General features: G+C 41.3%; 2 protein-coding genes across 3 annotated transcripts; one reads left to right on the top strand and one right to left on the bottom strand.

Annotated features, from left to right (window-relative positions):
* Positions 1 to 4,285: 4,285 nt before the first annotated feature.
* On the bottom strand, positions 4,286 to 11,524 carry DHCR7 (7-dehydrocholesterol reductase). The gene is made up of 8 exons (XM_059848406.1): positions 11,391 to 11,524; positions 10,287 to 10,390; positions 9,222 to 9,444; positions 8,562 to 8,652; positions 7,698 to 7,911; positions 7,036 to 7,240; positions 6,371 to 6,502; positions 4,286 to 5,777 (listed from the first exon to the last, which is right to left on the bottom strand). The coding sequence occupies exons 2-8, from the start codon at positions 10,382 to 10,384 to the stop codon at positions 5,313 to 5,315; spliced, it is 1,428 nt and encodes a 475-aa protein (XP_059704389.1). The 5' UTR covers positions 10,385 to 10,390; positions 11,391 to 11,524; the 3' UTR covers positions 4,286 to 5,312.
* A 1,595-nt stretch (positions 11,525 to 13,119) lies between these two features.
* Positions 13,120 to 27,827, top strand: NADSYN1 (NAD synthetase 1). Of its 2 annotated transcripts, XM_059848407.1 has the most exons (21): positions 13,120 to 13,277; positions 13,407 to 13,467; positions 13,935 to 14,051; positions 14,934 to 14,987; positions 15,317 to 15,406; positions 16,244 to 16,295; positions 16,991 to 17,079; positions 17,918 to 18,035; positions 18,534 to 18,665; positions 19,194 to 19,268; positions 19,428 to 19,552; positions 19,754 to 19,802; positions 20,379 to 20,481; positions 21,157 to 21,325; positions 21,700 to 21,835; positions 22,400 to 22,506; positions 23,269 to 23,400; positions 23,545 to 23,614; positions 24,618 to 24,746; positions 25,220 to 25,396; positions 27,494 to 27,827. In XM_059848407.1, the coding sequence occupies exons 1-21, from the start codon at positions 13,193 to 13,195 to the stop codon at positions 27,545 to 27,547; spliced, it is 2,124 nt and encodes a 707-aa protein (XP_059704390.1). In that variant the 5' UTR covers positions 13,120 to 13,192; the 3' UTR covers positions 27,548 to 27,827. The 2 variants fall into 2 exon arrangements, 1 of the variants encoding a protein (XP_059704390.1); XR_009486794.1 differs by lacking the exon at positions 27,494 to 27,827 and having other exon boundaries at positions 24,622 to 24,746; positions 25,220 to 25,399.
* Positions 27,828 to 27,936: the final 109 nt, after the last annotated feature.

A 27,936-nucleotide genomic window follows, 5' to 3' on the forward strand; every position in this document is an offset into this window, starting at 1 on the left:
CAACATTTCAGGCACCGTGTGCATACACTGAGCAAAGAGAGAAACATTACAAAGGGCTGCTTCTCCTTGTTGTGTGCGTGCTTCGGCATGATAAATTCAAACCCCACCTCCTCCCGCATAATCTTCAGTCCTTTTGTTTTGTTTTTCTAGTTCTGAAACAGATACTTGGAAAAATCAATTAGATGTACAGATGTAATGATAAGATGAGGCAAGAAAAGTGCATGGTAGGCAAAAAATGACCTTTGTGATACCTCCACCTCAGCAGATCTGCCCTTGATTGCAAATATTCATGACTAATGGCATCATTTTAATTATGATGGAACACTTGTTGTTGAGATGCTGCAAATACATCAGATTTTCAAAAGCTTTTGTATTCAAATGTTTTGCCAGTGCTTGCTGAAACTCCTTGAGCTGCAATAGTTTTCTACTTGCTAAAGCCAACTTACAGCCAAAGTAATATATGATAAAAAATCCTAAATGAGGTAAAACACACTGATGGAAAAGCTGTTTAAATGCACAAGTGTTCTTTACATAAATACTCTCACATAAATTTTTTTTTCATGTCTGTATTCCTTTTCTGATGAAAACAGAAAGTGAGGGGACAAAATCCTTGTGGGAAACTCATGCACGGGTGGATGTTATCTCTTGACGTGATATTCTTAGGAATACAGAAATTTCTAAATCTGGTCATATTCAAGATCTATCTTCTCTGTCTACCACTTATTAGCATGTTCAAATAATTCTGAGAGATGAGTGAGGCAGGAACTCCTCTGTTTATGTTGGTGACTCTTGCAGTGGTTTCCATTTTAATTATTCAGAAAACCAATGTACCTAAATAAATCTTGGTGTTGTATAATACACCAGATTACCCAAAGAGCCTTTTTCAAAGAGAGATACAACCTGCTCACTGTCCCCTAGAACAGAGGCTATTTCTATTCAATGTTTTCCTTAGTGTAAAGAATACTAAATACTGAAGATCCTCTACCTACCTTACATAACTTGCTCCTTTCCCTAGTTACTGCATCACTTGGCTTATAAGAGGCATTTGAAAAGCCTAATACAGTTTCCTTTGTACAGCTAAAGCTTTATTATTTTCAATCAACCTCACTCTATATATCTTTAAACATGATATTTGCTTTATTTTCCCTCTTGCTTTTATTTTTCATTGGAAGCTGCTATGTAACTACCTCAGCTTAGAATCCTTTAAAAAACCAACAACTGCTTCAGAGACATGGTGGGAACTGTTATCTGAGTTGTTTGCATGTCTTTCACATGGTTTTTCCCTTCACTTCAAGAATGATGGGTAGAGAAACTGCAGGTCAAACATTTTCAGTGTTCCTGTACAATCACAGCTTGGGCTGGACTAGTGCAAGATAGTCACCTTGCCATAGTAATGGCTGGGCAAGGACTGGCAGGAAAGATCACTGCTGCTTGAAGTATGGGAGATTCTGATTAAGGAAAAAAGGGTTTCACTCAAAGGTAATTAACCAGGTTACCCAGAGAGCTTCCAGGATTTTTTTCTTTGCAGATTTTCAAGACCAAACTGAACAAAGCATGCTGGTTCTGAATTAATTGTCAACCCTGCTTTGAGCAGGCACTTGTGCTACAGACATCTGAGTATTTAAGTGTTTCTGGAAACATGAGATCATTGAAAACCTCCTCTTTTAAAGATGTTACATAGACTGGTCTCTTCTCAGCACTGATAAATTTTAAATGCCCTTTGCATTTTTTCATGGTCTATACTTAAAAAAATAGAAATGTGAGATATTTCTGTGGAAATGCAAAATATTGATGTGATATCATCACCTAGTTTGTCTAATGCTATTTACAATGCAGGCACAGAAGCTGAGCGAACACCTGTGTCTCACCATCACTGGAGGACTAGGATGCAAGTAAATGCCTGTGACAAGGTATTTATCATATTTGTGCAGCGAGATAATACAGAGAAGTGTTTTATTACATGGAGGTGGGATTAGCACCAGAAATAACAGCCGTCAGTGTGAGACTCTCCAGAAATACAAAAAATGACAACCATTCCAATCAGTGTTTGTAGTTTTGCAAAGAGCTGTTACATCACATCATGCTTCAAAAGAGCAGAGTTATAAACTAAGCAGAACAATATCTATCCACATTTCTTCGGAAATATGGAATTTAGTGTGGCAGAGGGCCAATTATAAATTAGGAATAAAAATCCCAGAGAGAACCCCAACAGACATAGATAAAATAGTGAAGCCTAATGGAAAGAAAATAAGTGTGTCTGGAGAGCACAAAACATTGATACACAAAGTGAAACATCCTAGAAGTGAAACACCTAGTAACATCCAAGAAGCCTGCAAATTAAAAATCCAGCCTGCAAATTTTGTGTAACTCCTCTGTGAGGATCAATACAGGGAAGACAAGATGAGGTTGCAGCCCTGGCAGAGTAGGAAATCTGTGCTCTTGCAGGTGTCAGATCCCTTGTGCCAAAGCTGGTCCACGTTACATAGCAGAACAAAAATAGACTGGCAGCCCCATGGCTGGAATGCCACTTCTCACACCAAATCAGGTCAGCTTTTGGTCTCCACAACTTTCCATGATGCCATGGAAAGGTATCTCTACCCACAGGAGTGATGCAGGGAGCATTGGGAGATATTTCCCATTATTGCAGGTAGATTTCAGCTTTGAGACTTGTGCACAGAGCTTTCCTGGTCTTGTTTGGTGAGAGTTACCACGAGCAAGAGACCTGTTGGTTGCGGCATTAGTGACAACACAGCTGTAGGGCACCCTTTCCAGAAGGATCCTGTTCTCTAAGAATGTCCTCAATGTGATGAGGTCATATCTGAGCATGTCCATAGATCTGTCCATTCCAGTGCACTGTCCTTTCCTAACGCAATCAGGGTGCTGGGCCACCCTGATTGCTCAGCCTGAGGAGGCAGGAGCTGGACACACCTTTGTGAGCATTAAGGACTCCTGGGGTGCTCTCTTAGCACTTCCAACACACAGCTGAATTATAAAAGGTCCCTAACAGTTTTAGAGAGTTAGGATTTGATGCAAGAACAGCTTTTTCACACAGCATATTTTAGGTCCAGTGGCTCCTTTAAGGACAGATTTCAAAGCTCCAGAATGAAATCTTCCTTTTAACTATATGATGCTTGCTAAATACCAATGGTTTCTGGAGGAAAAAAACACTTCACTGGCTTCCCAGGCAACCTTAAGTTCAAGGCCAGCCTTGCAAAGCAGCATCATTCTGCTTGGATATTTGCTCCCTAACTCAACCATGTGCATCCAGCCTAGTGCATCAAAAATATGCCTTTTTGATCCTACCCAGCTGCACTTTAGAGTCAGAGTTATACTCTGATATTTCAGACCGGCTGTTTAAATATTCTTTCACAAATATCTGCAATCAACATCCAAATCCTCAGATGCTGAAAATGAGCATTTGTTCCTCTGAGTTGATGTCAATCAACATTACAGCTGCTCCAGCAAGTGCTGAGTGTAAACCAGAGGGATGCAGTTTTGTTTCCCAGGGAAAAGGAACAGTGTTGGTGTTCAGGGGCCTGTGGCCCCGAGTGGGCAGCTGCCTCCTAAAATTCCACATTGTGCAGGATGCCTCCCAGACCCAAGCTAGCACCACAGGGAACTCGGGCTGCTTTGACAGTGCCAAGCACCTCCTGCAAACTGACACCAGGAACCTGGGCTGGTGAGTTTGGTTTCACTGGGAAAAGGGCTGGTGTGGGTGTTCAGGGGCCTGTGGCCCTGAGTGGGCGGCCACCTCCTGAAATTCTGCATGGCACAGATGCCTCCCAGACCCAAGCTGGCACTATTGTATTTAGGTTGCCCACAGACAAAGGAAGGAAGGATGAATCTGACTCCATGTTCTCAGAAAGCTAAATTGTTATTTTAAGATACTATATTAAAGAATAGTAAACTAAACTATACTAAAGAATAGAGAAAGGATACCTACACAATGTTAAGATAATGAAAACTTGTGACTCTCTCCAGAGTCCTGAGACAACTTGGCACTGATTGGCCACTGAGTGAAAACACTCACACCAGAATCCAATGAAACAATCACCTGTGGGTAAACAATCGCCAAACACATTCCACATGAGCAAAACAGAGGAGAAGCAAATGAGATAAGAATTGTTTTCTTTTTCTCTGAGGCTTCTCAGCTTCTCAGAAGAAAAATCCTGGGCAAAGGGATTTTTCAGAGAATGTGAACTCCACAGAGCCCCACACAGCTCCTTGCTCCCTCCCCCATAGTGGGATGCAGGAGGGAATCTGGAAAAGGAAAGAACTCACAAGCTGAGATAAATATGGTTTAATAGGTAAAGGAAAAACTGCACACAAAAAAAGCAAAATAAGGGATCTACTCCCCACTTGCCACCTGCAGCCATCTCCAGGAAAGCACGGCTCCATCACATGTAATGGTGGCTTGAAATGACAATTACTATCACTCCTGACATCCCCCACTTCCTTCTTCCTCCAGCCTAATGTGCTGAGCACGATACCATATGGACTGGGATATTCCTTAGGTCAGCAGGGGTCAGCTGTCCTGCCCATGTCCCCTCCCAGCTCCTTGTGCTCACCCAGGCCACTCCCTGATGGGTGGGGTGAAATGCAGAAAAAGCCTTGATGCTGTGCGAACACTGCTCAGGAACAGTGAAAATATCACTGTGTTATCAACATTGTCTCAGCTCAAATCCAAAACTATGCCCATAGCAGCTACTAGGAAAAAAAGTAACTCTACTCCAGCCCAAGCAGCTCAGCTCAGTAGTTTCACAAAGTCTGGTTTCAGTAGCAAATAAAACTCAGTTGGTCATGCTCTATATTGTCAGGTGCTGAAAATTGCACTAATTTATGAGTTTTCACTTTTGTTTTAGATTTTAACAGTTATTTCAGACCAGTTTCTTCAGTTCATTATTTCAAACTGTTCATCTCTTCACAAGCAATCAACAATCAAACCTCCTTTGCAGCTGTTCTCAATTGTAGTTTCTGATGGCCACAAGCAGCTGCATCAGAAAACTTCTTTCCTAAAGAGATGACAGAACTGTTTTCTTTTCTCCTGAAGCACTGCAAACTGCTTCCAGAACCCTGCTACCACCAAGGGTAAGGCCACCTCCCAGCTTTGGGATTTCTCAGGAGTCTCAATACACGCATCTTTTCTTAAACTCCAAGGTAATTTGGAAATGGGGTGATTCAGAGGGGTATTCCAATTAAAAAAGTCTTCTAAAAAAATGGGGCAGTTCAGTGCCTCACTTCAATTACTTTAAACATAGTATGCCTGCACATTTCTTCTTTTTTCTTTCCCCTGCATCCTGCATATTTTAGCCTTAAAATATGCCGGGTAGGAGCCGGTAGGGCACTACAGCAGTGTAGCACTTCCAGTCCTTCCCATACTTGCTGCTACAGCGGTGCTCGTCCCTGATGCAGCGGTGCGTGAGCAGGATGGTCATGTAAACGATGTAGAAGTAAGGCAGCATGTGCTCAAAGCCACAAGCCAGGCAGTAGGCCAGTGAGCCCATCAGGTCTCCTGTGTAGTTGAAGTGACGTGCCCAGCCCCAGAATCCTGAGGTCATCAGCTTGCTGTAGTACGTGGTGCCATCCACGGACGTGTAGGAGCACTCAATGTACTCTGGCTTCTTCCCCCAGATCTTGCAGTTGCCATTGGTGCGACGGAACAGGTCCTTCTGGTGGTTGGTCATTCTGAAGATGTAATAACCCAGCAAGCCCAACATCAAGACCCCTATGGCATAAGCTGTGCGCAGCTGGACAGGATGGTAAACCAAGTATAGACCCTGGGGAGCACAAAAGCAGTCAGCTGTTTACTTCCAACAGAGGCTCAGCATGCCAGACCAATTCCTTGACTACTGTGATCCTCAACAGACCAGAAGAAGGGAATAGAAAAATCTACTGCAATAGTAAAACTGCACAAAACTTTTCAGAAAACTCTGCATCCTAGAGTTTTCTTCTCTCTTTCTCTCTCCAAAATTGCACTTCTTTGTGAAACAAGAAGAGAGGAGTTGCAAGGATGCAAACTGTACAGAAGGAAAAACCCAAGGAACAAAACCCAAACAAACCACCACTAACCAAAAGACCCACAATGAGCCAGAGTAAAAAGAAAGAAAACTGAAAGGATTTAGAAAAGTATGCAAACACAATTGTCAATGACAGAAACAGGCACAAAAGTAGGGCAGGAGAGGAAGAGATGTCAAACCCATGCAGGGACAGGAAGACTTCCTAGAGGAGAATTGTTACAAAGAATGTTGGAATAATTTTTCAACAGTGGGACTACACAGAAACATTTCAAGTACAAATTAAACTGCTAGAAAGAATGTTTCTGGAAAGTTTCACTCCTGTTAGCCCAAATAGACACTGTACACATTTTTACCTGCAAAGTATAGAGGTAAGGCAACCAAACACAGTCTCCCCAGCCCAAATACCATCCAAAATGATCATGGCAGATATCAATGGTTTTCAAGTACCAAGCTTCATTCCAAAAGAAGTCCAGAACATAAATACCCTGCAACAGAATAATTTCACATTAATAACGGAGCACTGTCACCAGTTAGCCTGTTTAACAGCACCAGCTTAATATCTGTGCTGCCTGGTGATATGATCTCAAAAATCTTTGGTGTTTTAATGTTAGCACTTCAAAACCAGATATTTCAGAACTCAGTTAAGAAGAACTATCACATAAATACAACCTACCTGGATACACAATATCTATCTCCCTAGACAGATAAAGCAATAACAGGATGACTAAGGCAAGTATACAACTCAAGGACAAACCCTTGGGAAGTGAACACTCAACTGACCGTGATCTCTGTTCAGCTTAGAGTCATAGGGTTACAAAGAGGAGGGATGGAGCTTCTATTGAGCAGGCTTCCATTTACACAGATGAGGGAATAAATCCAAAGAAGTCCCATCAATAAATGAGCTTGTTTCAGGCCAGGAAAAAATGCCTCAGTTTCATTTCCATGGAAGGAATTTTTTTCTTACTTTCATACTAGCTTATTTCCCAACTTGTTTCTTAATTTCCTCCTCAGAATTTACCTGGAGGACATTGACAAGGATCATGGAGTTTGTCACTTCACCGTACAGCTCTTGCTGTTTGGCAGCAAAGGAGAGGTTGATTAGAGTCCAGGCTACAATCCCAGGGCGCCCATTGAAGAACAGCTTGAAATCGAACCACTTCCCTATTCGAGGGTTAAATTCAATCCCCATCATGTAGTCATAAAAGAAGTTGCCAGTGATTTTGCTGTAAAAAAAAAAATTAGAAATTAACACAGTTATATACAAATACAGGTAATTGCTACTCTGCCTACACAATTCAGATTAATTTGATGTAGTGATAATAAAAATCATAAAACCATGTAACGTTGTGCAAGGTAACACAAAGGGACCTGACCAAAGTATTACATTAACAGACATAAATTGTAGAATTTCAGAGGTGCCCGAGTTGACTCTTGGTAACACTTCTGAACAGTATAACTATTTTTAGGATGGGTGTATCTGTGCCATTGAGGCTGCTAGACCCTTGGCATGCAGCATGAAACACAGGCGATGGTGCTGGTGAAGCAATGAGTCTGCCATACACTGGCCTAGCTCTCTGTGTCAGTGAGATATACTTTGTCATACAATTTATATACCTGATTTCTATTTAACAATTTTAATCTCTGACACCTAGTATTCTCTCACTACTAAAATCCACATACCAGTCTTTTGCATTGGTAGGGAAAAAGTAGCCTTTGATCATTGCAAAGGTGGACACTGCATATCCCAAGATATTGGCACACCACAGGAGAGGAATCCAGTTGTCAAAAATGATGGTAGGTGAGAAGAAGTGGAAGCAAGAAGCATTTGCAAACCAAAGCACATGGGTAATGATCCAGGCCTGAAGTCCATTTATTTCATATTTATTCACAACACCTAAAATACAAAACAAACAAACAAACAAAAAAAAGTGTTAGTGACCCTGCGTTAATACAGTTTTAAATTAATATGGGTATGCACAGAATACACAGAAGGTCAATCAAGTGCTCATGAAATGACCTCTCTCTCCTCATTGCCCAATTAAATACCTTGAGGCAATTTTCTAAAAGTTCCACTAGACTCTGCTGTACCCATTAGGCTTTGTTATGCTGAACTTTTCTCATAAAACTGAATTTAGACTTTCCCCACAACTGACTAGCCACCAGTAACAGTTCACATCACACATTTTGTCCAAGTCCCCTGGGTTAATGGAGCTTGAGGAGATAAAACTATCTTGTCAAATACCAGCAATAGTCCACTGACAACTTCAAGTGCCAAAACTATCAACAAGTACTTTTCCATTGCTGGTGTGGTGCCTACCAGATCAACAGTTTTATTAATTATAAGAGATAGAAATGCTATAACTTATTCTAAAAGATTACCTAGATTGCTTTCTAGTTTTGTTTGAACTGAACCTGTGAGGAAGATGAAAGCATTTATGTCCACGTTTCCTCTGGTTACACATGGGTTATAAAAGACTCTAAGAACAGATATATTATCATTTCACAAGATTGCATGGTGTGCACGTATTCCAAGGAAGACCTTACCAGCAGGGGTGACAGCACCTTCTTGTACACCTCCCATATATCCAGGGAGAAATTTATGGCAGAAATCAGGAATGGACACATACAAAAACACCTAAAAGAGAGAGAATATATTCACAGTAAATACAGACAAGACAAAACCCCTCAAAACACTACCCCCTCACATATTAATAACAAATATAACATTTCTCCTAAGTTTCTAGTAAGGACTGGGTAAGCCAAAATGGCAATATTTAGCTGTTGTGCTTTTAGGCTAGTAATACATCTAGGCTACTCTACAGCTCTAAAGATGTATTTCATGTAAGGATGTCATCCTTTTTTGGTGGGGAGGCAGGACAGTTGGTAACTACATTCAGATCCTTGTCCTTTTGATTTATTTCTTGTGTATTATTTTAAAACAAATGGGTATTGTTGTTAAATAGCTGCTTTTTCTTAAAAACTTCATTAAGGAATATGTCACACAAGGAATATTTCTGTATATTCCCATTATACTTATTTTCCAAGGACATAGGCTTCATCTGGATTCCAAAGCACCTTGGCAATTGTGAAACACCAAAGAGTAAATGCCAGTGCAACATTCCACCATCCTTTGTGCAAAAGGATTCATCCAACAGCTGTGGGAGAAAGCAGACACTGTATCCAGATCATAACTCAATAATGTACCTGGAAAGTGACCCAAAGGGAATAAATGGCAGCAGCCCTGTAGGTCAGCATGGGAGTCCTGTTCCAGATGTCAGACAGATGTTTATTCCCTGTCACCAAATCCAGGAGTGGATCAGTCAGAGAGCACTGGTACTGGGCACAGGACATGATGAAGTAATACACAATCAGCGGTGCAAAGATCAGCAGGAAAAGGATGCTTGCCAAGGAAAACCAGTCCACCTCCCTGTAATCCAAAACAGAGCATTTTGTCTCCCCAGGTTTCAGACAGATGAATTTTCAGAATTTTTTCAGTGCATCTTCTAGATTTAACTGGATGAAAACAGAAAATGTGTACAGGGCACAGACATGTCTGGGGGTCAAACAGCCATAAAAATCTCAGCAAGGAGCATACTTTGCTGAGCTTTTTATGCTCTAAAACTATGCTAGTTGATCAGAGCAAGAGATTAGATAAAATCACCCCTCCAAAACCAGATTATTTTTACAGACTTCACACTTTTTGATGGCAATCATGGCTCTAACTGGTGGAGTACTCAGTTGGAAGTGATAATGGAATCCCAAGAACATTATGCAAAGCTTGGAAACTTGGAAAAGGCAGACCTTGGACAGCCATATGTTGAATTTCCTGTGCCACTGTTGCTGTTCCCAGCTGCAGTACAATGCCCTACTAATACCTGCCCAACTCTGGGAACTGGGACATGAGTCATAAATCTTGCTACAGCAGGATTTGTCAGGTGGGAATGCCACAGATGCCAGAACGCCTGTTTTCCAAACCTCAGGAAATATTTATTTCCTTGAAAGAACCAAAAATTTTTATGATTTGCTTTTCTTTTTTGCAAGGAGTGTGCTTTAACCCAAACCATCTGGCAAACTCTCTGCCTTAAAAAATGTGAAGAACTTTTCTTCAGTACCTGTTGCTACAGCAAATTACCCATGAGCTTTACAGAGCAGGGCAACCCAAAAATCTGTTACTAACAGAGGAAGTTTAAAAGGAATACAGCATCTCTAAGAGTAAGAATGAAGCAATTGGAAATACAAGGACTACTTGGGGTCATTGGCTTCTCTCACCATGCTCTTCCCCACTGGCCTTGAGATGTTCTTGTATCATTTTGCATGTTTTGGTGTTTTCTATCTTCAGCAAGTTTTTTCTCCTGATGTGCTGCCATGATGTCCTGTAGGAAAGAAAATATGAATCCTATCACTCCAGCTGGTTCTCAATAATTCTTAATCCTCTACAAGAGAATCACAAATACAAGTTACTGAAATCTATTATATAGACTTCAGACCACACAAAATTTAGGGGTGGAGGACAGGAAGCAAAAAATTTTCATCAATTAATTCCCTATGAACTTACATACAGCAAAACCTAATCAAAACACTGATATCAAAGTAATCCATTAAACTTCTTGCTAAGTGGAAACTTCTTTTAAGATGCATAGCCAATCAATATCACTTATTACTTACATGTAGACGCAAAAGGAAAAAAAAATGTTTCACCACATTGTCCTAAACCTTTGTAACTTAACTGCCTTTTAAATTTGAAAAATTGCTACTGCTGTAACACTATCCGAACGAGACCCTGTCAACTGGATACTTTCGGCCAGAATCCTTGCTCCATAAGCATTGTTTACACCACAGAAAACAAGATATAATCCCATCTAAAGTAAAAAAATCAGTGGGAATGGAGAATTAATTACTCGGCACCACCTAACTCTCTCTATGGAACATGCAATCTTTCGTTCTGATCAAACACTTGTTATGCTAAAGATCACCACCCTATAATCGGCACTATGGACTGACGTCCCAGCTCATGTGCCTCATCACGGCGAACCCGGTCCATTATCTGATGGATAATTATTCCATTAATCCTAATGGATTAATGGAATTAGTCCACTATCTATGGACTGAGCCTGTCCATACCCTCTGCAACCACCTCCTCTTGGACAACCTGTTCCCACGCCTGACCACACCAACAGCGAAACAAAAAAACTCTCTCGCATCAAACCCCAATTTTCACTACCTCGCCTTTAGGCCATTTCCTTCAGTCCTCCCCCGGTAGTCTCCTTTTCAGAAGCCAGGTGAGAGGAAGGCGGCTCGTCGCTCCCCTTTGCCCACACGGCTGGCTCTCTTCCAGGCCTGATCCCAGACACGGTAAGGAAGGAACGCACTCACCTGCGGGCCCGGGGCCGCTCTCTCACTGGCCGGGGATCAGCGACCGGGGACCACTCTCGCTCCGCTACCCGCAGCCACCCCAGCCGCCACCGCTCCGCCTCTGTCGCACCTGCGGCCCCTCAGGCGGCCTCGGCCCCTCCGGGCCCCGCCCCCGCCCCACGGCCTCAGCCAATCCCCGCCGCGGCCCGCCCATTCCGCACCTCCCCATTGGTGGCGCGCGCTCGTCCCATGGGCCGAGGAGCGCGAGGGTCGCGGGTCCCGCCCCCTGCCGTGGGAGCTGCGCTCCGCCGGGAGCGCGGGGAGGGAGCGCTGGGTAAAGCCCAGCGCACCGATGGAGGGGGAATGGTGTCCAAAGAAATAGGTGTGACCTGCGCTTGGGTCACAACATGGAGCCCCTAAGCCAGACTGGGCCGCCTTGAGTCGTTATTAAGCTCTCCACATTCCACTGACCGTTCTCTGCAATTTCCAATGGTCCCGTAGAAAAAGACCTGGGGGTGCTGGCCGAGAGTTTCTGAACACGAGCCCAGCTGTGCCCAGGAAGCCAAGAAGGACAATGGCATCCTGTCATTGTCAGCAGTAGTGTGGCCAGCAGGACCAGGGCAGTGACCATCCCCCTGTTCTGGGCACCGCTGAGGCCCCACCTTGAATTGTGGGGTCAGTTTTGGGCACCTTTTTGCAGGACATTGAGTTGCTGGAGTGTGTCCAGAGAAGGGAATGGATCTGGGGCAGAATCTGAGGGGAGGGAGGGGGGATGGAGGTCTCAGCCTGAAGGAAAGGAGGCTCAAGGAAGGGATCTTACACTCTACAAATCCCTGAAGGGAGGCTGTACCCTGTACGCTCTTCTCCCAAATGACAAGCGACAAGAGAAGAGGAAATGGCCTCAAATTGTGCCAAGGCTTGTTTAGATCAGACATTGAAAAGTTTCTTCATGGAAGGTGTTGACAGGCATTGGAACAGACTGCCCGGGATGGTGGTGGTGTCACCATGGCTGGAGGTAAAAGCCGTGTGTATGTGGCGCTTGGGGACATGCTTTAGTGGTGTGCTTGGCAGTGCTGGATTAGTGGTTGGACTCAGTGACCTTACAGGTCTTTTCCAGCCTAAATAATTCTGATTCTAGTACAAAAAGAAATTAGAATCCCATGGTGGGTAAGGTGGCTCACAGCAGCCAAATATATTATGAGGGACATAAGAGAGGGGATTGGACTTTGAAGAAGTCAGCCTCTCTGGGGTCAGCACCCTGAGAGCTGCTGGGATGATGCTGAAATGAGAACAACGCACAGAAGGTTGCACCCTGTTCCAGTTACCTTCAGCACCCGCTCTCTGAACTCAGTTTGAGGGACACTTAAAAGAAGCTGCAGGGTTAAGAAACGGGCTAAGGCTGCATTCCCGTTATTCAGGGCTCTGGGGAGATAAAACCGCGGAATGTACGGAAGGGCGTGCAGCAGCGCACGGCGCTGGAGAGCCACAGCCCGGGTGGGCAGCGGCTCCGCATGGAGCCCGGGCTTGGAGCACTGACGGTGCAGGGGCTGCTGCAGGGGCTGCTGCAGGCGCCGGAGCAGGGACCGGGAGGAGGGACCGGGGGAGCGGCCGGGAGGAGCGGCCGGGAGGAGTGGCTGGGAGAAGTGACCGGGAGAAGTGACCGGGAGGAAGGACCGAGAGAAGAGACCGGGAGAAGTGACCGGGAGAAGTGAAGACCGGGAGGAAGGACGGGAGGAGGGAGCGGGAGGAGTGGCCGGAGAGGGACCGGCAGTCCCGGTCCGGCGCCGCCCCGGAAGCAGCGGGGGGGGGGCGGCAGGGCCGCCATGGGCCGGGCAGTGACCGTGGCCACCTGCGCCCTGAACCAGTGGGCTCTGGACTTTGAGGGCAACCTGGAGAGGATTTTCCGAAGTGAGTGCCGAGATGGTTGGCTGCCCCCGGCCATCAGGAGCCTCTTCCGCTCCCTCCTTGCCTCCCCCCGCGGGCGGCGCAGCGCAGCCCGTGCCCGTTTCACGCACTGCGCTCCCAACACTTTTCTAGGTATCGTCATCGCTAAGAGCAAAGGAGCCCGGTACCGGCTTGGGCCAGAGCTCGAAATCTGGTAAGGGCGCTTTGCTGGCCTTGCTTTCGTGCGGTTCCAGTTCGCTGTGGAAGAACAGTCGGAAGCAGCGTTAGCCCCGAGGTGCTGCAGTGCCCTGAGCCGTGCTTAGCGCGTGCGGCCGTCGGGGCAAAGAAAAGCACTGCAGTTTTGAGCACAGGACTGGGTCTCTTGTCTTGGAAGCCTGACTGGAAACGATAATTTCAGTGAGTTTTCCGTCAGGGGAGCTGTGGTGCTTTGATTTCTGCCTGGGCCCAGGCTGCTGTCCTGGAAGGAATATCATGGGGTGATACAGAACGCTGCAGAGTTTTAAATGCTGTAAAAAGGGATGGTGTTGACAGCACTGCTTCTTCATGTTCTATATAAATTACCTATGTGGGTAAAATGCTTCCTGTCTGAAGTAGTTTTGGTTCTTTGGCTCTGGTGCTGATCTGGCTGAATTTTTGATTTCTCCTTGTTTCTATACACAGTGGTTATGGCTGCTCAGATCACTATTATGAGTCAGACACACTCTTGCATTCGTTTCAAGTTCTGGAAAAGCTCTTGGAGTCTCCAGCTACTCAAGATATTATCTGTGATGTGGGAATGTAAGTTTATTTTTTTTTTTTTGTAAACCTGTGATAAAGCGATAAGTCCTTAGGGAATGCTGCTTGTGCCATGCTCTGGATAGCAAGGGCTCTGCACCAAATGTCACACATATCGTAGGAACTGCACTACTTTTCCCCTTTTAACTACCATGACCAGGACTGCAACGTGCAGAACAAATTCTAAAAGATAATCCTTCCAAAGATTGCTGGTGGCTGATCCCTTCAAGAGAGAAATAATACATAATAATTACAGTTATATACTAAAGTTATCTTTTGGATAATTGTAATTGGATAATTGCAGTTATATATTGGAAAACTTAATGTCTGGTACTTTTTGCCATAGGTCAGACTTTGTGTGAGGTATAACTCAAAGGGTTTTATAAATTGACTGTCTTGTGGGAATGTGGGGGCTGCTTTCACTGACAGACATCTTTACCTAAGTGTATGTGAAACTCACTGAAGCCATTGTAAGCCTTGTGCTGAGACAGAAGGGTGATAAATTATATCTGTAAAATTAACATGTTAGTATTGATATAATTGAGTAAAGCTAGTTTGATTTTGAACTGGGTTGGCAGTATCACAGGAGGTCACATTTGATTAAATAACCTGGCCAAGCCATGGGGAATCTTCTGGTGTGCTCATGTTTGTAAGGCTCAGGTAGTAGTTGATATATCTGAGATTGACAGCACAGTCAGTAACTCAGATTTTTTCAAACTCTTACTTTAACTAAAAAATTAGAAGCTAAAACTTCATGTATTGTTTTGCTTGATTCCCTCCAGTGAGGTCTTCCAAATGGTTTTTGCAGTAAAGTAGATTCTGTAGCTTTTTATAATTTCATTTAGTGAGTGTAGTCATTGCTGATTTTGGTTCTTATTTTCCCAGGCCTGTTCTGCACAGAAATGTTCGCTACAATTGTCGAGTGATCTTTTTAAATAAGTAAGTAGTTCTTGATGTGTTTTGTGAGGTAACACATTATCTTTTCAGATACCAGTTTATCTTCCTATTTGCTAAATAGGAAGATAAATCCAGTCTGAGAGAGACAACTAAGGTTTCTCATGATCTATTTTTTCTTTTCTGATTTGTGGAAACTAAATTCCCACTGCTTTCTGGAAAAGTTCAGAAAAACCCCTTGAGTCTGCAAGAAACTTTAAAAATGTTACATTATAAAAGAAAAAAAGAAGTTGTTCTTAATCAGTGTTTATATATAGGCTTGTTTGGCTGTACGTCATGTATTAACTCAGTTTTTCTGTTTTGTTTTATTTAAGGAAGATTCTTCTGATCAGACCAAAAATATCACTGGCAAATGCAGGAAACTACAGGGAACTTAGATGGTTCACCCCATGGAGCAAAGCAAGGTATTCTGGCAACTCTAGAAATTGTGTTAAAAAACACAGCTTGCTGTTTGCAGCCACAGCAACAGGGCTGAAATACTTACAGCAAATGCTCATTGGCTGCTACAGGCAGAGCAGCAGGACAGAGTAAGTAAGCCAAGCTGTGTGGTTGCAGCTTGGTTAGGCACCTTATTGAGCAGTCAAACTCTTGAGTTGCTGAGCTGGAAGAAAAAGGGGGGCTGCTTGATCCTACAGCCAGTGTAAAGTGTCATTTTCCTGGTGTGTGCTTTCTAAGAACAGCCAGCTCAGGGCTGGAGAGGCTGTGTTTGTCTCCTGAGTGTTGCATCCCAGTACTGAACTGGCAGACACTGAAATGGATGAGCTCTGTCAGAACTTCACAGTGAGTGAAAGCTGCCTACCTTATGATGCTGCAGAACATGCCTGGCACTCGTTTCTTCCATCTTGTAGTCAGGGAATGTTTCCATCTTGAGGGTCTCAGCAAAGCACTTCTGATCTCTCCTCTGAGACCCAGCTGGTTCTGTGCTGCTCATGTAGTAACCCTCCAAAAAGAGAAACTTACACCTGGCATTTGTCTTGCATGGTGTGCTCTACTTTCTAGCCAGGATGGGGCATTTTTTACCTTGCCTTTCTGAAGCACAGATGTTGCTATCTTGAAATGTTAGCATTTCTCATTAATTCCACAGAAAATATGAAGTTTTTTTTTTTTAATTTTTTAAGCATACACAGCCCTGTACAACTTCAATACAGTTTCTTTAAGCAGCGTTAGAAGGTGATATGAGAACCAGTTTTTATGCTGTGATCTATGTCATGATGTATTCACAATCTATTAACTTGATTTAGGCATGTGGAGGAATATTTTCTGCCCAGGATAATTCAGGAAGTAACTGGACAGGTAAGCTGGTGTTTTTTGTTTTTTAAATTTAGCATCTTCCAGATTCAGCAATTAAAACCTGTAGTCTCCAAAATTCTGCTGCCAGTCATGTTGTAGATTCATATGTTTCAGTGGTGGTTCTAAGTTGCATTAAATGAGAGCATAATTTCACATTATTTATGTTAGTATGTGGCAGCAAAGCAAGTAAATTTTAAATCTGCCTCAGTTATTTGTACATGCAGAATGATTGCCATATTTTGCACTATTTTGGTACTGAGTTTATCTGTGCTTGAGACTAGAATTGAGTAAGTGTTTTTAGGTTAAAAAAATTAAATTAAAAATCATTTAAACCTTATTTGTTCAGAAGGATCTAAAATTTATGTTAGTTCCCACTAAAGCATGAGTGTGATTCCTAGCAACAGACAGTCTCTATTTTGTAGATTGTTTAATTCCTGTCCTTAAGCAAAGCACTGGATCTGAATACTACTGAAACTAAAACATGAAATTTCAATCAGTCCAGAAATTTGCATTTCAGATTTGTTTTTTCTTTTTTTTTAAACTGACTTGGTATAAAATGAAAGAAGGTATAATGTGATTGATATTGTATCACTAATTTCACATAAGTATTTTTATATTTTCTTAAGATTTGTAGTTCAAGTTTTTGAATTGAACAGCTTGTTCTATTGCCTGTATGTAAGAATGTTGTTTTTCCTCAGGAAACTGTTCCTTTTGGGGATGCAGTGCTAGCAACCAAAGATACCTGCCTAGGGGCAGAAATATGTGAAGAACTCTGGGCACCAAACAGGTAAAGGAGAACAAGAAATAAAAAGTAATCTAAAACATACCCTGGAGCTGCCTGAAATAAATGTTTGAAGAGATCTGCTTATTATTCTTCTGTGTAATTATCTTTTAGAAAGTACCAGTAAGATAAAATATAATTAGGAGCAGTAAATACATCATGGGAAAGACCTCATTAGGCTAGGTCCAGGATGGTAAGGAAATGTTGGTTGTTAAATTAAATCAATTTGAAACAAGAAGGTGGGGAGAAATACCAAAACCAAACAGAATGAAAAGAGTGACCTAAGGAAATAAATGACAGGTAACTCTCATGCTCACATTCCTGATGTTTTACCAAATCTCCCCAGTTACATTAATTTCCTTGTAAATGCAGAAGATGTGGTGTGTTGAAGATGTGATTTTTTTTTTTTAGTATTTCTTTCTTATGACATTGGAAAAAAAAAAAAGCAGTAAAAATTTTCTCCTTGTGGTTCTGTTTTTGAATTTACTAAGAGACAAAGAAAATGGGACAACTGACTTCGCAGTGTATATCCATGTTGCCCTTTCAGACCAAGGTTGTTATTCTCTCTTTCTTTGAGATCTAGCCTTCTATAGAGTAGAAGGCATTTTATTTAGAACAGACTGATCAAAAGCCCTCTTGACCTCAGCAGCCACTGCTGGTCTTTCACAGAAGAGTTGGGCAATGCAACAAAACAGATATTTTTGAAAGCCCTAACCTTGTTTGAGTGAAGACATGCAGAAAACTGACAGTGACATAAATGTTTCTGTTTGTCAGTGATTTTTAATGACATTTGCAGTTTTCACAGCACAGTAGTGATTTCTTTTTGTGCCTTTTGCTTTGACAGCCCTCACATTGAGATGGGACTTGATGGAGTGGAAATTTTCACCAACTCTTCTGGGAGTCACCACGTGCTGCGGAAGGCTCACACCCGGGTGGATCTGGTGAATTCTGCCACAGCAAAGGTGTGTGCTTTTCTATTGGAAAGTTCTGTGTGTTTGAAAAATGATGAGAAGACACTTATTATTTGGTCTGTAATCCTATCTAACAGTGATGGGGACAAAAATAGAGCAATGAGTGTACATTACACTGTGAAAAAGCTGCTTTGTCATTGTAATTTAACATACTCTGCTTATATTTAACAGTATCTGCTCTCTCCTCTGATATCCAAACACAACTTCTGTCATCATCTGCTTTTGCCAACCTCAGTTTGAACTCAGAATTTCAATTTAGAAGTGCAGCTCTCTCTGTTTGGGTTGAGGGAATGACTCTTGCTACTAAGAGACTCCTGTCAAGAGAGAATCCCAGCCATAAATCATTCACAATGTAAAGGGAGAGGAAATTTTTAAGAAGGGCAGGAGCAGAGAAACAACATTTTGATTTTTAACATCCTGTCAGGTGCTGCATTCTGAACGGCTTTTTTTTTTTTTTCCCTCTTCCCTGCATGTTTGTTTCCCTGGCAGAATGGTGGTATATATATTTTAGCAAACCAGAAAGGTTGTGATGGAGATCGTCTGTATTATGATGGCTGTGCAATGATTTCCTTGAATGGAGAAACAGTTGCACAAGGATCCCAGTTCTCACTGGATGATGTGGTAATGTATTCACCCCATAGCTGCTGGGGCATTTATGCTCAACACTTCCAAACATTCCAGATCTAGGTCCACATCTCTAGACTAAAAAGGGTGTATTTTAATTATGCTATTCAACTAGATCTGAGTGTTTTCCTAGTCAGATTACCTACTGTAGCTCTCCTGCTTTGTGATGAAGGAAGAACTGTCACAGTGGAAGAACTTCATGAAAACATTTTTATATGCAATCACCAAGGAGAGACCCTGTTAATTGAGATTCCCTTATTTAAAGGAAGAAAGGTCAAAGACTGCAATGTTCTAATTATGACCCAGTTTTGTGGACACAAGGTTTCACTTTGATTTCAGAAAATAGTAGATTTGTCATCTAGCTTTCCTCACATTATAAGCAAGCTCCATCTCTTTCCCCAGTAATGTTTCTTGCCTTTTCCTTTGCCACAGCTGATGCTGTGGCATTTCTTGATGGTATTTATTTTGCCAAGCATTGTTTATCTGTTTGTGTAGAGTGATCTAATGTTGAAAGCCTTTTTACAGGAGGTGCTGGTTGCCACTCTGGACCTGGAGGATGTTCGAAGTTACAGAGCAGAGATTTCATCTCGTAACTTGGCGGTAAGAACTCTTTGTGTTTGTCAACTGTGCAAAGTTTGAGTAGTTCTTGGATGTAAGAAGTATTTGCATGTCTTGATTTTCACAGTATCTTAGAGAGCTGATTTTTTTTAAACTATGTTAAAATTGGTGTCTTCTGAATTCTTCTGTACTATTGCTTAGGCAAGTAAAGTGAATCCTTATCCCAGGGTAAAAGTGAACTTTGCTCTGTCGTGTCCTGATGATTTAGCTGTTCCTACTTGTATGCCAATCCAGTGGAGACACCACAGTCCTGAGGAGGAGATCAGGTAATCAAATGCTGAATCTGTTGCTTGAAAATTATTTTGGTTTAAAAAAAAATACCCAAAACTCAAAGAAAGAGATAAACATAAGATTTTGTTCAGATTTAAGTAACGGAGATCTCTCATTGGAAGACCACAGTGAATATGTTGACTTGCTTGGGTGTTATTTCCTAACTTTCTTCGAACAATCATGTTCTGTAATTTCAGCCTTGGACCTGCATATTGGCTCTGGGACTATTTAAGGCGCAGCAAACAGGTAAAAAAACTGGGTTTGTTTTTCCCTTGGCATACACAGCTTCTTTTGTGCCACAGGCACAATCCAAATTGTTTTCCTGTGCTGCTGGTAACCCAAACTGATGTTAGTCCAAGGTGCAATGTTTGAGTTTTTCACTGGTAGCTCAGTCAGACTTAAAAACTGTATTCCAAGTTGACTTCAGTATGCTCTGTGCACCCTTCCCTTAGGAATTGTGCTTTTTTCACTGCAGCAGAGTGACATGAAGTAGTCATTCAGTGTAAAAGTAAAGTATATATGAAAAATGTAATCCTTTTCATTAGCATTTCTGTCTTGCTAGAGGGTAAAGACAACTGGAATTTTTTCTAGGCAAAGGGTTTTACACTGACTACTTGTTTGATTACCCAGTTGAGGAGAGTTTCAGAGGATTTACTCTGGGTGGTTTTTTCTGTTTTTCCCCAGTAGAATATAAACCTTGAACAATATGAAGCCTTGAAAATGCCTGTCATTCTTCTATAGGAGTGTGTTTCTGAGTGGTACAATACTTATTTTTTTTCCTTATTGTGCTATGTGGAACCTCTTCCTTGCTCTGTTTTCAAGGCAGGATTTCTCCTACCTCTGAGTGGTGGAATTGACAGCTCTGCTACAGCTTGCATAGTGTATTCCATGTGTCACCAGGTTTGCCTAGCAGTCAAGAATGGCAGTAAGTAGATCTGTGTGTCTGGCCAGCTGTGTTTACAAATGGTTATGGATAGGTTAATATTAGCTGGGTGCAGTAGCTGCAAGAGCTTATTAATGGCAGACCCTTTTTTTGTCATTCTAATGGAGTCCTTCAGAAATTCCAGTGAAAATGTGTGTCCAAATTCAGATTCTCTGAATTGGCATAATAGTTTCCATTTTGGGTTTAAGAATTGGATGTGGAACTCAGACTAGTTTCTGAGTTTAGACTATTGTTTAGACTATTAATAGTTTAGACTATTGTTCAAATATTGGCTGATGTAGTCTTCAGTTTATTCTGAGAATTTTCCCCTTCTATTAAGAACAGAACAAAGCATGGTTAGGAATGGTTTAAATTCTTTAAGTTCTGGCTTTAAGCAGACTTCATGCTTTTAGCTAAGTCTTTGTACATACTGGATGGTGTTTTCTATGAAAATTCTTCAGTAGATCTAAAGGATTTAACATTTCTGTGCTCAAAATCTGAAGCAAAATCAGTAATTCTTTTATTTTATTTTTTTGGGGAAGTTAGATGTAGTCGTCTTATTTGTCATGGGCACTGTAAAGCTTAATTGGAATACAAAGGATGTACAAGATATTTGCAAATCCTGCAAAGGGAGGAGCACAATAATTTCCACTCCTGTTTCTTCTGCTCTGTCCTCAGATGCAGATGTGCTGGCTGATGCACGCAGGATTGTGAATGATGAGACCTATATCCCTGAGGATCCTCGGGAATTCTGCAAGCGTGTCCTCACCACATGCTACATGGCTAGTGAGAACTCCTCCCAGGATACCTGCAACAGGGCCAAACTGCTGGCTGAGCAAATAGGCAGGTACAAGCTCAGAAGTGGTAGGAAAAAACATCATGTTCTGGCAAAGATTTACATCTAAAATGTTCAAACTCGGAAAGCGGGAAAAAAATAAGAGAGGAATAGGAGATGGGTTAAGTGGGAGTGCTACAGATGTCATTACTAAAGCGTTAAAGTGAGGCCAGCTTAGAAGCATTTGGCAAAGGACGTGGAATTTTGGAAACAGACTCTGAAAAATTTTGGAACAGACTCTTATTCTTTCCTAGGTTTCTTCCTACCAGATCTGAGATTTTAGCACCTTTAAAGCCTCATTTGATGAGTGGATTTTTGGCGTTTTTTTTCTATTTTATATAGTCAGATTGTGCTGGCTGAGTCACTTGTGCTTGAATTCTTCTCAGCTACCACATCAACCTGAACATCGATGCGGCTGTGAAAGCTGTTGTGGGAATCTTCGGTGTGGTGACAGGTCGAACTCCCCAGTTTTCTGCCCATGGAGGCAGCAGCAGAGAGAGCCTGGCACTCCAGAATGTGCAGGTGTGTGTCCTCTAGGCTGAATCAGGTCACACTCTTTTGGTTCTGTGGGTTTTGGTTTGATTTTTTTTGGTTTTCCAAACTAACCAACAATGCTGCTTTAGTTCCAAGTGTTGGTTATCCTGTTTGCTAGTTTTTGTTAATTTGAGGATTTGATCTTTCTCTCGCTGTTACTGGAGAAATCCAGCTGTTTGCTCTGGAAGCAAACATTGAATTCTTTGTCAGCTTTTTGGCAACCGGAGGTGTTTAAGTCAGAGAGGAGTGTGGATATTTGCTTAACATCATCAACAATTGCTGCTGGAGCTGGAGGCTGGATCCCAGGTTGGTTTGGCATTGCTGCCATCCTTAGAAAAAGCTGAGTTTCAGAATGGGGACAAAAACAATGTAAACTTTTTACAAATGTTTTCTATTATACTAGAGGGATTTATTTACTCTGTAAAAGGATATGGTTTATCTGCCTGCATTTTGTTCTTCATGAGCTTGTTTAGACAATTGATTTATAAAAGTGACTGGGGAGAAATCACTCTGTGATGTGAATTTTGCTTTCCTTTCCATTTTGCTTTCCAGGCTAGAATAAGAATGGTCCTTGCCTACCTGTTTGCTCAGCTGACACTGTGGGCTCGTGGGATGCCAGGGGGACTGCTAGTGCTGGGATCAGCCAACGTGGATGAAAGGTTGGTGAAAATTTGGAATCCAAACCCACATGAAACAGGTTACTGTCATTTCCTGCAACTCTAGCAAGTATCTCTGTAGATTATTACTCAGAAGAGATAACAACCTAAGAATACACTGGTAACAATGAAATTAATGAAAATAGTTAAATCAGCTTGAATGGGAAATTGTGTATTTTTCAGAGGTTTAGCCAAAGTATTGCTATAGCTTTCCCATAAAATGCTGTTTTCAGTAGAACTTACCTGTGCATTCACTAGGCTAACTTCCCAATTTGTTGAATTTTCAATTGCTGTATTAGGAATGAAGATGTGAACTTTGAGCTGAAAAAGCAGACCTTAAAATCTGGAGTACTGTTAGTAGAGCTAGTATTTGAAGATTAAAGCAATCCCTGTAAAATTGTGGGAGTGGTAACCTCTAAAGCTGTGAGAGTACTGTGTACTGGTTGTGTGGGTGTTTTGAGATTTATTGTTTTAATTAGTCAGCACAGTATTTTAATTGTTTTGAACATATTGCCTCAGTATGGATAGTTTTGCAGTGCTTTATGATTGTTTAAAGTATCATCTTCTGAAAATTTCAGGGCTTTAGGATAGCCCTGCTGCAGTTAAACATGTTGCTCTTTAGGTATAAATATGTTACTAATCTGCAGTCTGTTTCTCCCTTTCTTCATGCTACATATAAATTCTCTGTAGTGTCAAGGGTTATATCTTATGCTGCAGTTACATTATTATTAACTGTTGCTGTATAAAATTTCCTGTTTTGCTCAGTCTCCGTGGTTACTTGACCAAGTACGACTGCTCCAGTGCTGATATCAACCCCATTGGTGGCATCAGCAAGACTGATTTGAAGAGCTTCATTCAGTACTGCATTGAAAACTTCCAGCTCACAGCCCTCAGGAGGTGAGCAATGATTCAGTGACTGTATTTGTTCATTCCACTGTCTGAGCCAGGTGCTTAATTTTTGGGATGAAGTGCTGTTTTAACAAACCAACACTCATAAGACTGCATGGAATCCATGTTTTTCCTTTTCCCTCTCCCTTACAGTATAATGTCAGCTCCACCCACTGCAGAGTTGGAGCCCCTGGTGGATGGACAAGTGGCTCAAACTGATGAGGTAATGTGGTGTTGTTGGGTCCCCAACACAAGGTGAGAGATGAGAATTTGACTCCATGTTCTCAGAAGGCTGATTTGTTATAGTATGATATTATATTGAAAGAAAATTATATACTAAAACTATTAATACTAATACTAATTATATACTAAAACTATTGAACTATTGAGAAAGGATACAGACAGAAGGCTGAAAAAAAATGATAATAAAAACCCATGACAGACTCAGAGAGTCCAACACAGCTGGCTGTGATCGGTCATTAATTAAAAACAATTCACATGGAACCAATCATAGATGCCCCTGTTGGTCAGCAACTTCTAGACCACATTCCAAGCAATCAGATAATTATTGTTTATATTTCTTTTCTGAGGCTTCTCAGGAGAAAAATCCTGGCAAAGGAATTTTTCAGAAAATATTATGGTAACAAGGTAATAATGGGCAGTGCCTTTAAAATGCTTTAAGCCCTACTCCAAAATCTGGAGATTGTCCCATAGCTGTTGTTTACTCTTGTATGTAACCATGCTTACTGACAGGCATGTTATAACCAGTCTTAAAGCTGCCAACAAGGCATTAGTTCCCCATACCTGCCCTGTGTTGACTATAGTTTCCAAAACAGCAAATTAACATTTTCGATTTTTGGACACTTAGAAGGATGGGTGTTGTAAAATGCAGTTTATGTTTTTTTTAATATCAAAAGAAAGTCAGGGCCTTACTGCTGTGAAAATGACTGGTGGAAAAGCACTTTTCTCCCCACATCCTTTTCTTTGCTATCCCTTTGGAAAGGAGAGGACTGATAAAACTACCTCTGTGGCCTCCAATCTCCCAATTCAGAGAAATTCCAGTGGGTATTTTATTTCTGCTCATAGTGTTACTATGTCTTTTTGACATTGACAATATCATGTTGGTGTTTCTTTGATTTAACTGGGTTATTTTAATTGCTCCATGAAAATATTCATTAAAAGTTGGATAGTTAAGATTTTCTTTGACCTTCTGTGTGTGTTTTCAGGCAGATATGGGGATGACATATGCAGAGCTCTCAGTCTATGGGAAATTAAGGAAAATTGGAAAGGCTGGACCATACAGTATGTTCTGTAAGCTGATTAATCTATGGAAGGAAATTTTTACTCCAAGAGAGGTAATATACCAAAGAGAAAAAAATATCAAATAGTTTAATGCTTTTGCCAAAATGGAGCATGTTTGGAGAAAGATCAGGTTCCTTTTAACTGAAAGTAATAGTTTCATTATTTTGTGTTTAGAGATTATTCTAGAGGTGCAGCAGAATATGCTGGAAAAGCTGGCCTGCTTCTCTTAAATGGAGCTTGTTGTCTTGTGCTGCAAATTGTTAAAACAATTGTAAATGGGGTAATCTGAAAACAATTACTTCAGAATTATACCTTGGTGAAAATTGTTCTCTAAAATACAGATGGCCAATTACTCCTGAAGCCTTTGGTTATGTGTTCTGAGACAAAAAATGGCTCTTGCTTTGCAAGAATATCTAGACCATGTAAAAGTAGAAAACAATCTTCAAAATACTGTGCTCCTCTCAATTTTTAAATTAAAATACTAAAAAACTTCATTTGGTTAAGAGCTACATTCTTTGTACACCAGGTGGCATCCAAGGTTAAGCATTTCTTCAGGATGTATTCCGTCAACAGGCACAAAATGACCACACTCACTCCTTCCTACCATGCTGAAAACTACAGTCCAGATGACAACCGCTTCGACCTGAGGCCTTTCCTCTACAACACCTCATGGTCCTGGCAGTTCAGGTGTATAGACAAACAGGTAAATCCTTCTGCTTCTGGAATGATTCTGTATTTAAATTATTCAAAGTGGGTCCAGCCTGGTTCCAGTGAATCTCCAGTAAAAGACAGCTAACACTTAGGGTGGCAGATATTACAGAAATAACTGTGATTGTTCTTTTCACATAACTGAAATCCCCTGATTTCAGTGTAGGCTGTTTAGGTTCTTTTTTGTCATACTGCTATGAAAACAAGAACAAGAAAAAATAAAAGAATATGTGTCCTGAGGACTAGAAGCAATAGATGTACCCAGACTCATGAAGTCCTATGCTAATGGGAGAAACAAGCTTTTGTGTTTTGGTTTCAGTTCAGGACCTGTCTGAAGGGATCTGCTTAACTGCAGAATTAAGACTTGACCTACATCAGTGAGGAGAGAGCCACACTGTGTAAGAGGCAGCAATTCACTGTGAGTGCTTCTCCCTGCTGCTTCTGCAACAATTTCTTTTTTGAATCTCAAGTTAGCTGACTCACAAATTCGTGTTTGCTCAAACTCAGCAGCAGTAATGGTACCAGTTTGAGCACTGAGGTGAGGAGGGGCCCAGGTGATTATTGGAACCATGCTTAACTTTTTATAGTTTTTAGCCACCCCTTCAAACTTATTTTTAATGCCTCTTTTATGGCACAAATGCTGGGGTGAAGAATTTTAGCACCTTAAAGTTTTTTCTGCCAGAGATTTTACACCCCAGTTGCTTTTAAGAATATGTTTATACATATAATAAAATACTAATTCCTTCATCTGTGAAATGCCAGACATGTTGTAATAGTATTTTACTACCTTGAAACCTGGGATAAAAGCTACCATGTGCAGTACTTTATTGTAAAGTAGTATAGTGGGGGATTTTTTACATCATATTGGACTTTTTTCCACTGAAGTCCGGGACAAAAGTTATTTTGGTCTCAGTGGGAGTCAGGGAAAATGTTTTTGTAGAGTCTGGACCAAAATGCAATTATTTTATGCTTACAGTAAATGTGATTAAGATCTTTTAATGATGCAGATATTGTTACATTCTCTAACTAGATTTGTATGTAATAGCAGTTGTGCTCTGCAAGGGTAGTGGCCATTACAACTTATTCCTGGAAACCAGGAGGCAAGTTTGGGGAAGATTTTATTGTGTAGTTTAGAGTAACCTGAACTGATAACTCCTGCAACTCTTAGCAAGACTGGAAAATAATAACTTGCAGTGGTTTGAGTCAAATCTGCCCTATTCAAGAAAAGGAATACAGGAAGAGTTTCTTCTTACTGTAGGTGTTCAGCACAATTATAATTCTGAAGAGAATCACTCTCTAGGACAGTGTCCCACTGATGATTCTGCTCCTGGGACTCAATCTGCACTTAAGATTTTTCTGGCATTGTAACAGGACTGTGAAAATATGACATAAACTTGACATAAACCCCACCTTTAGTTAGGTAATGCCAGGTTTTCCTGTAGGAGAGTCATGTTATAGCTCGAGCTCATTTGTGAATGGAAACAATTTGGAGTGCTAATGATAGAGAAATCTGTTGGATTTGTAGAAAGTACTTTTCTGCTTTGGATGTCTGTAGTGAAGTCAAGTCAGTTTAGTTATCCACTCATTTTTAGTGCAAAATTCCCTTTGCATTTGCTGCAGAAGGAGCAGGGGTAAAAGGAATTTAAGATCATAGCATTTGCTGGGAATTACCAGATTTGCTCTTGGAGTCTTCATGTCATTCAGCTCTTGTGGCCAAGGGGGTTTAGAACAACCCTAGGAACTCTGGCAGTGCTATATGTAGCTTCTGCCTTGGAGCTGTGTCTGAAGTAAAGGATTTGTGGTCAGAGCACAAATGATGCAATTCCAGGTGCCAAAATACTCACTGGGATTTTAATAGCTGCCATAATTTGAAGGAATTGTGATGCAGCTCAGAAGAAAGCTGGCACATCTGCCTGCAAGGACGAAATATCTGCAGGCCATCTTCTGCTTTTTCCAGTGTTACACCACAAGATTAGCTGCATTTGGTCAAACCAAAAGATTTATCCACTTCATAAAACCTGATCTTTGTACGAGATGTTGATGGAAGAAGAAGCTTATTTTTGCTACCGTATTGGTTTCTTTTTCCTTGCAGGTATCCAAGCTAGAAAAAAATGAAGGAATTTCTGTAGTTGAAGATGTGGACTGACTTCCTGTCTTGTTTAACTGTGGTAATTAATTTGCCAGACAGAATGTTCAAAACTGGATTATATTGTGATAATGAGCAGGGATAACCTGCTCAACAGTTCTTGAGTTGACTGTTGTAATCAATTTTTTTAATCAACTCCCTCTTTTACTCCCAATATACTTAAACTGTAGTTTGGCTAAAGGATCATTTATTAAGGATTTCCTTCAACTTCTTGAGTTAATTGCCTTTAATTTAAAAACTCACCTTACTTTGCAATAAACTTGTAATTTTGTCAGGCTAATTGACTCAGTTCTTATTCTACATGTTTTTTTATTTACCTGGCACTGGCTTTGTAGACTGGTCCAGTGTTTTGAGTGGCCACAAAGTCAAACTCTGCAGGGTGTTGGAAG

Source organism: Haemorhous mexicanus, chromosome 6, assembly GCF_027477595.1.
Source record: "Haemorhous mexicanus isolate bHaeMex1 chromosome 6, bHaeMex1.pri, whole genome shotgun sequence".
Classification (NCBI taxonomy): domain Eukaryota; kingdom Metazoa; phylum Chordata; class Aves; order Passeriformes; family Fringillidae; genus Haemorhous; species Haemorhous mexicanus.

Coding starts and splice junctions, on each gene's coding strand:
- DHCR7 (XM_059848406.1), bottom strand. CDS start 10,384: ATGGCAGCACATCAGGAGAAAAAACTTGCTGAAGATAGAAAACACCAA. Junction 9,445..10,286: donor GGCCAGTGGGGAAGAGCATG/GTGAGAGAAGCC, acceptor TTTGGATTACAG/GGAGGTGGACTGGTTTTCCT. Junction 6,503..7,035: donor TCCTTGTCAATGTCCTCCAG/GTAAATTCTGAG, acceptor ATTCTGTTGCAG/GGTATTTATGTTCTGGACTT.
- NADSYN1 (XM_059848407.1), top strand. CDS start 13,193: ATGGGCCGGGCAGTGACCGTGGCCACCTGCGCCCTGAACCAGTGGGCT. Junction 18,666..19,193: donor AGTTCTCACTGGATGATGTG/GTAATGTATTCA, acceptor GCCTTTTTACAG/GAGGTGCTGGTTGCCACTCT. Junction 19,269..19,427: donor TTTCATCTCGTAACTTGGCG/GTAAGAACTCTT, acceptor ACTATTGCTTAG/GCAAGTAAAGTGAATCCTTA.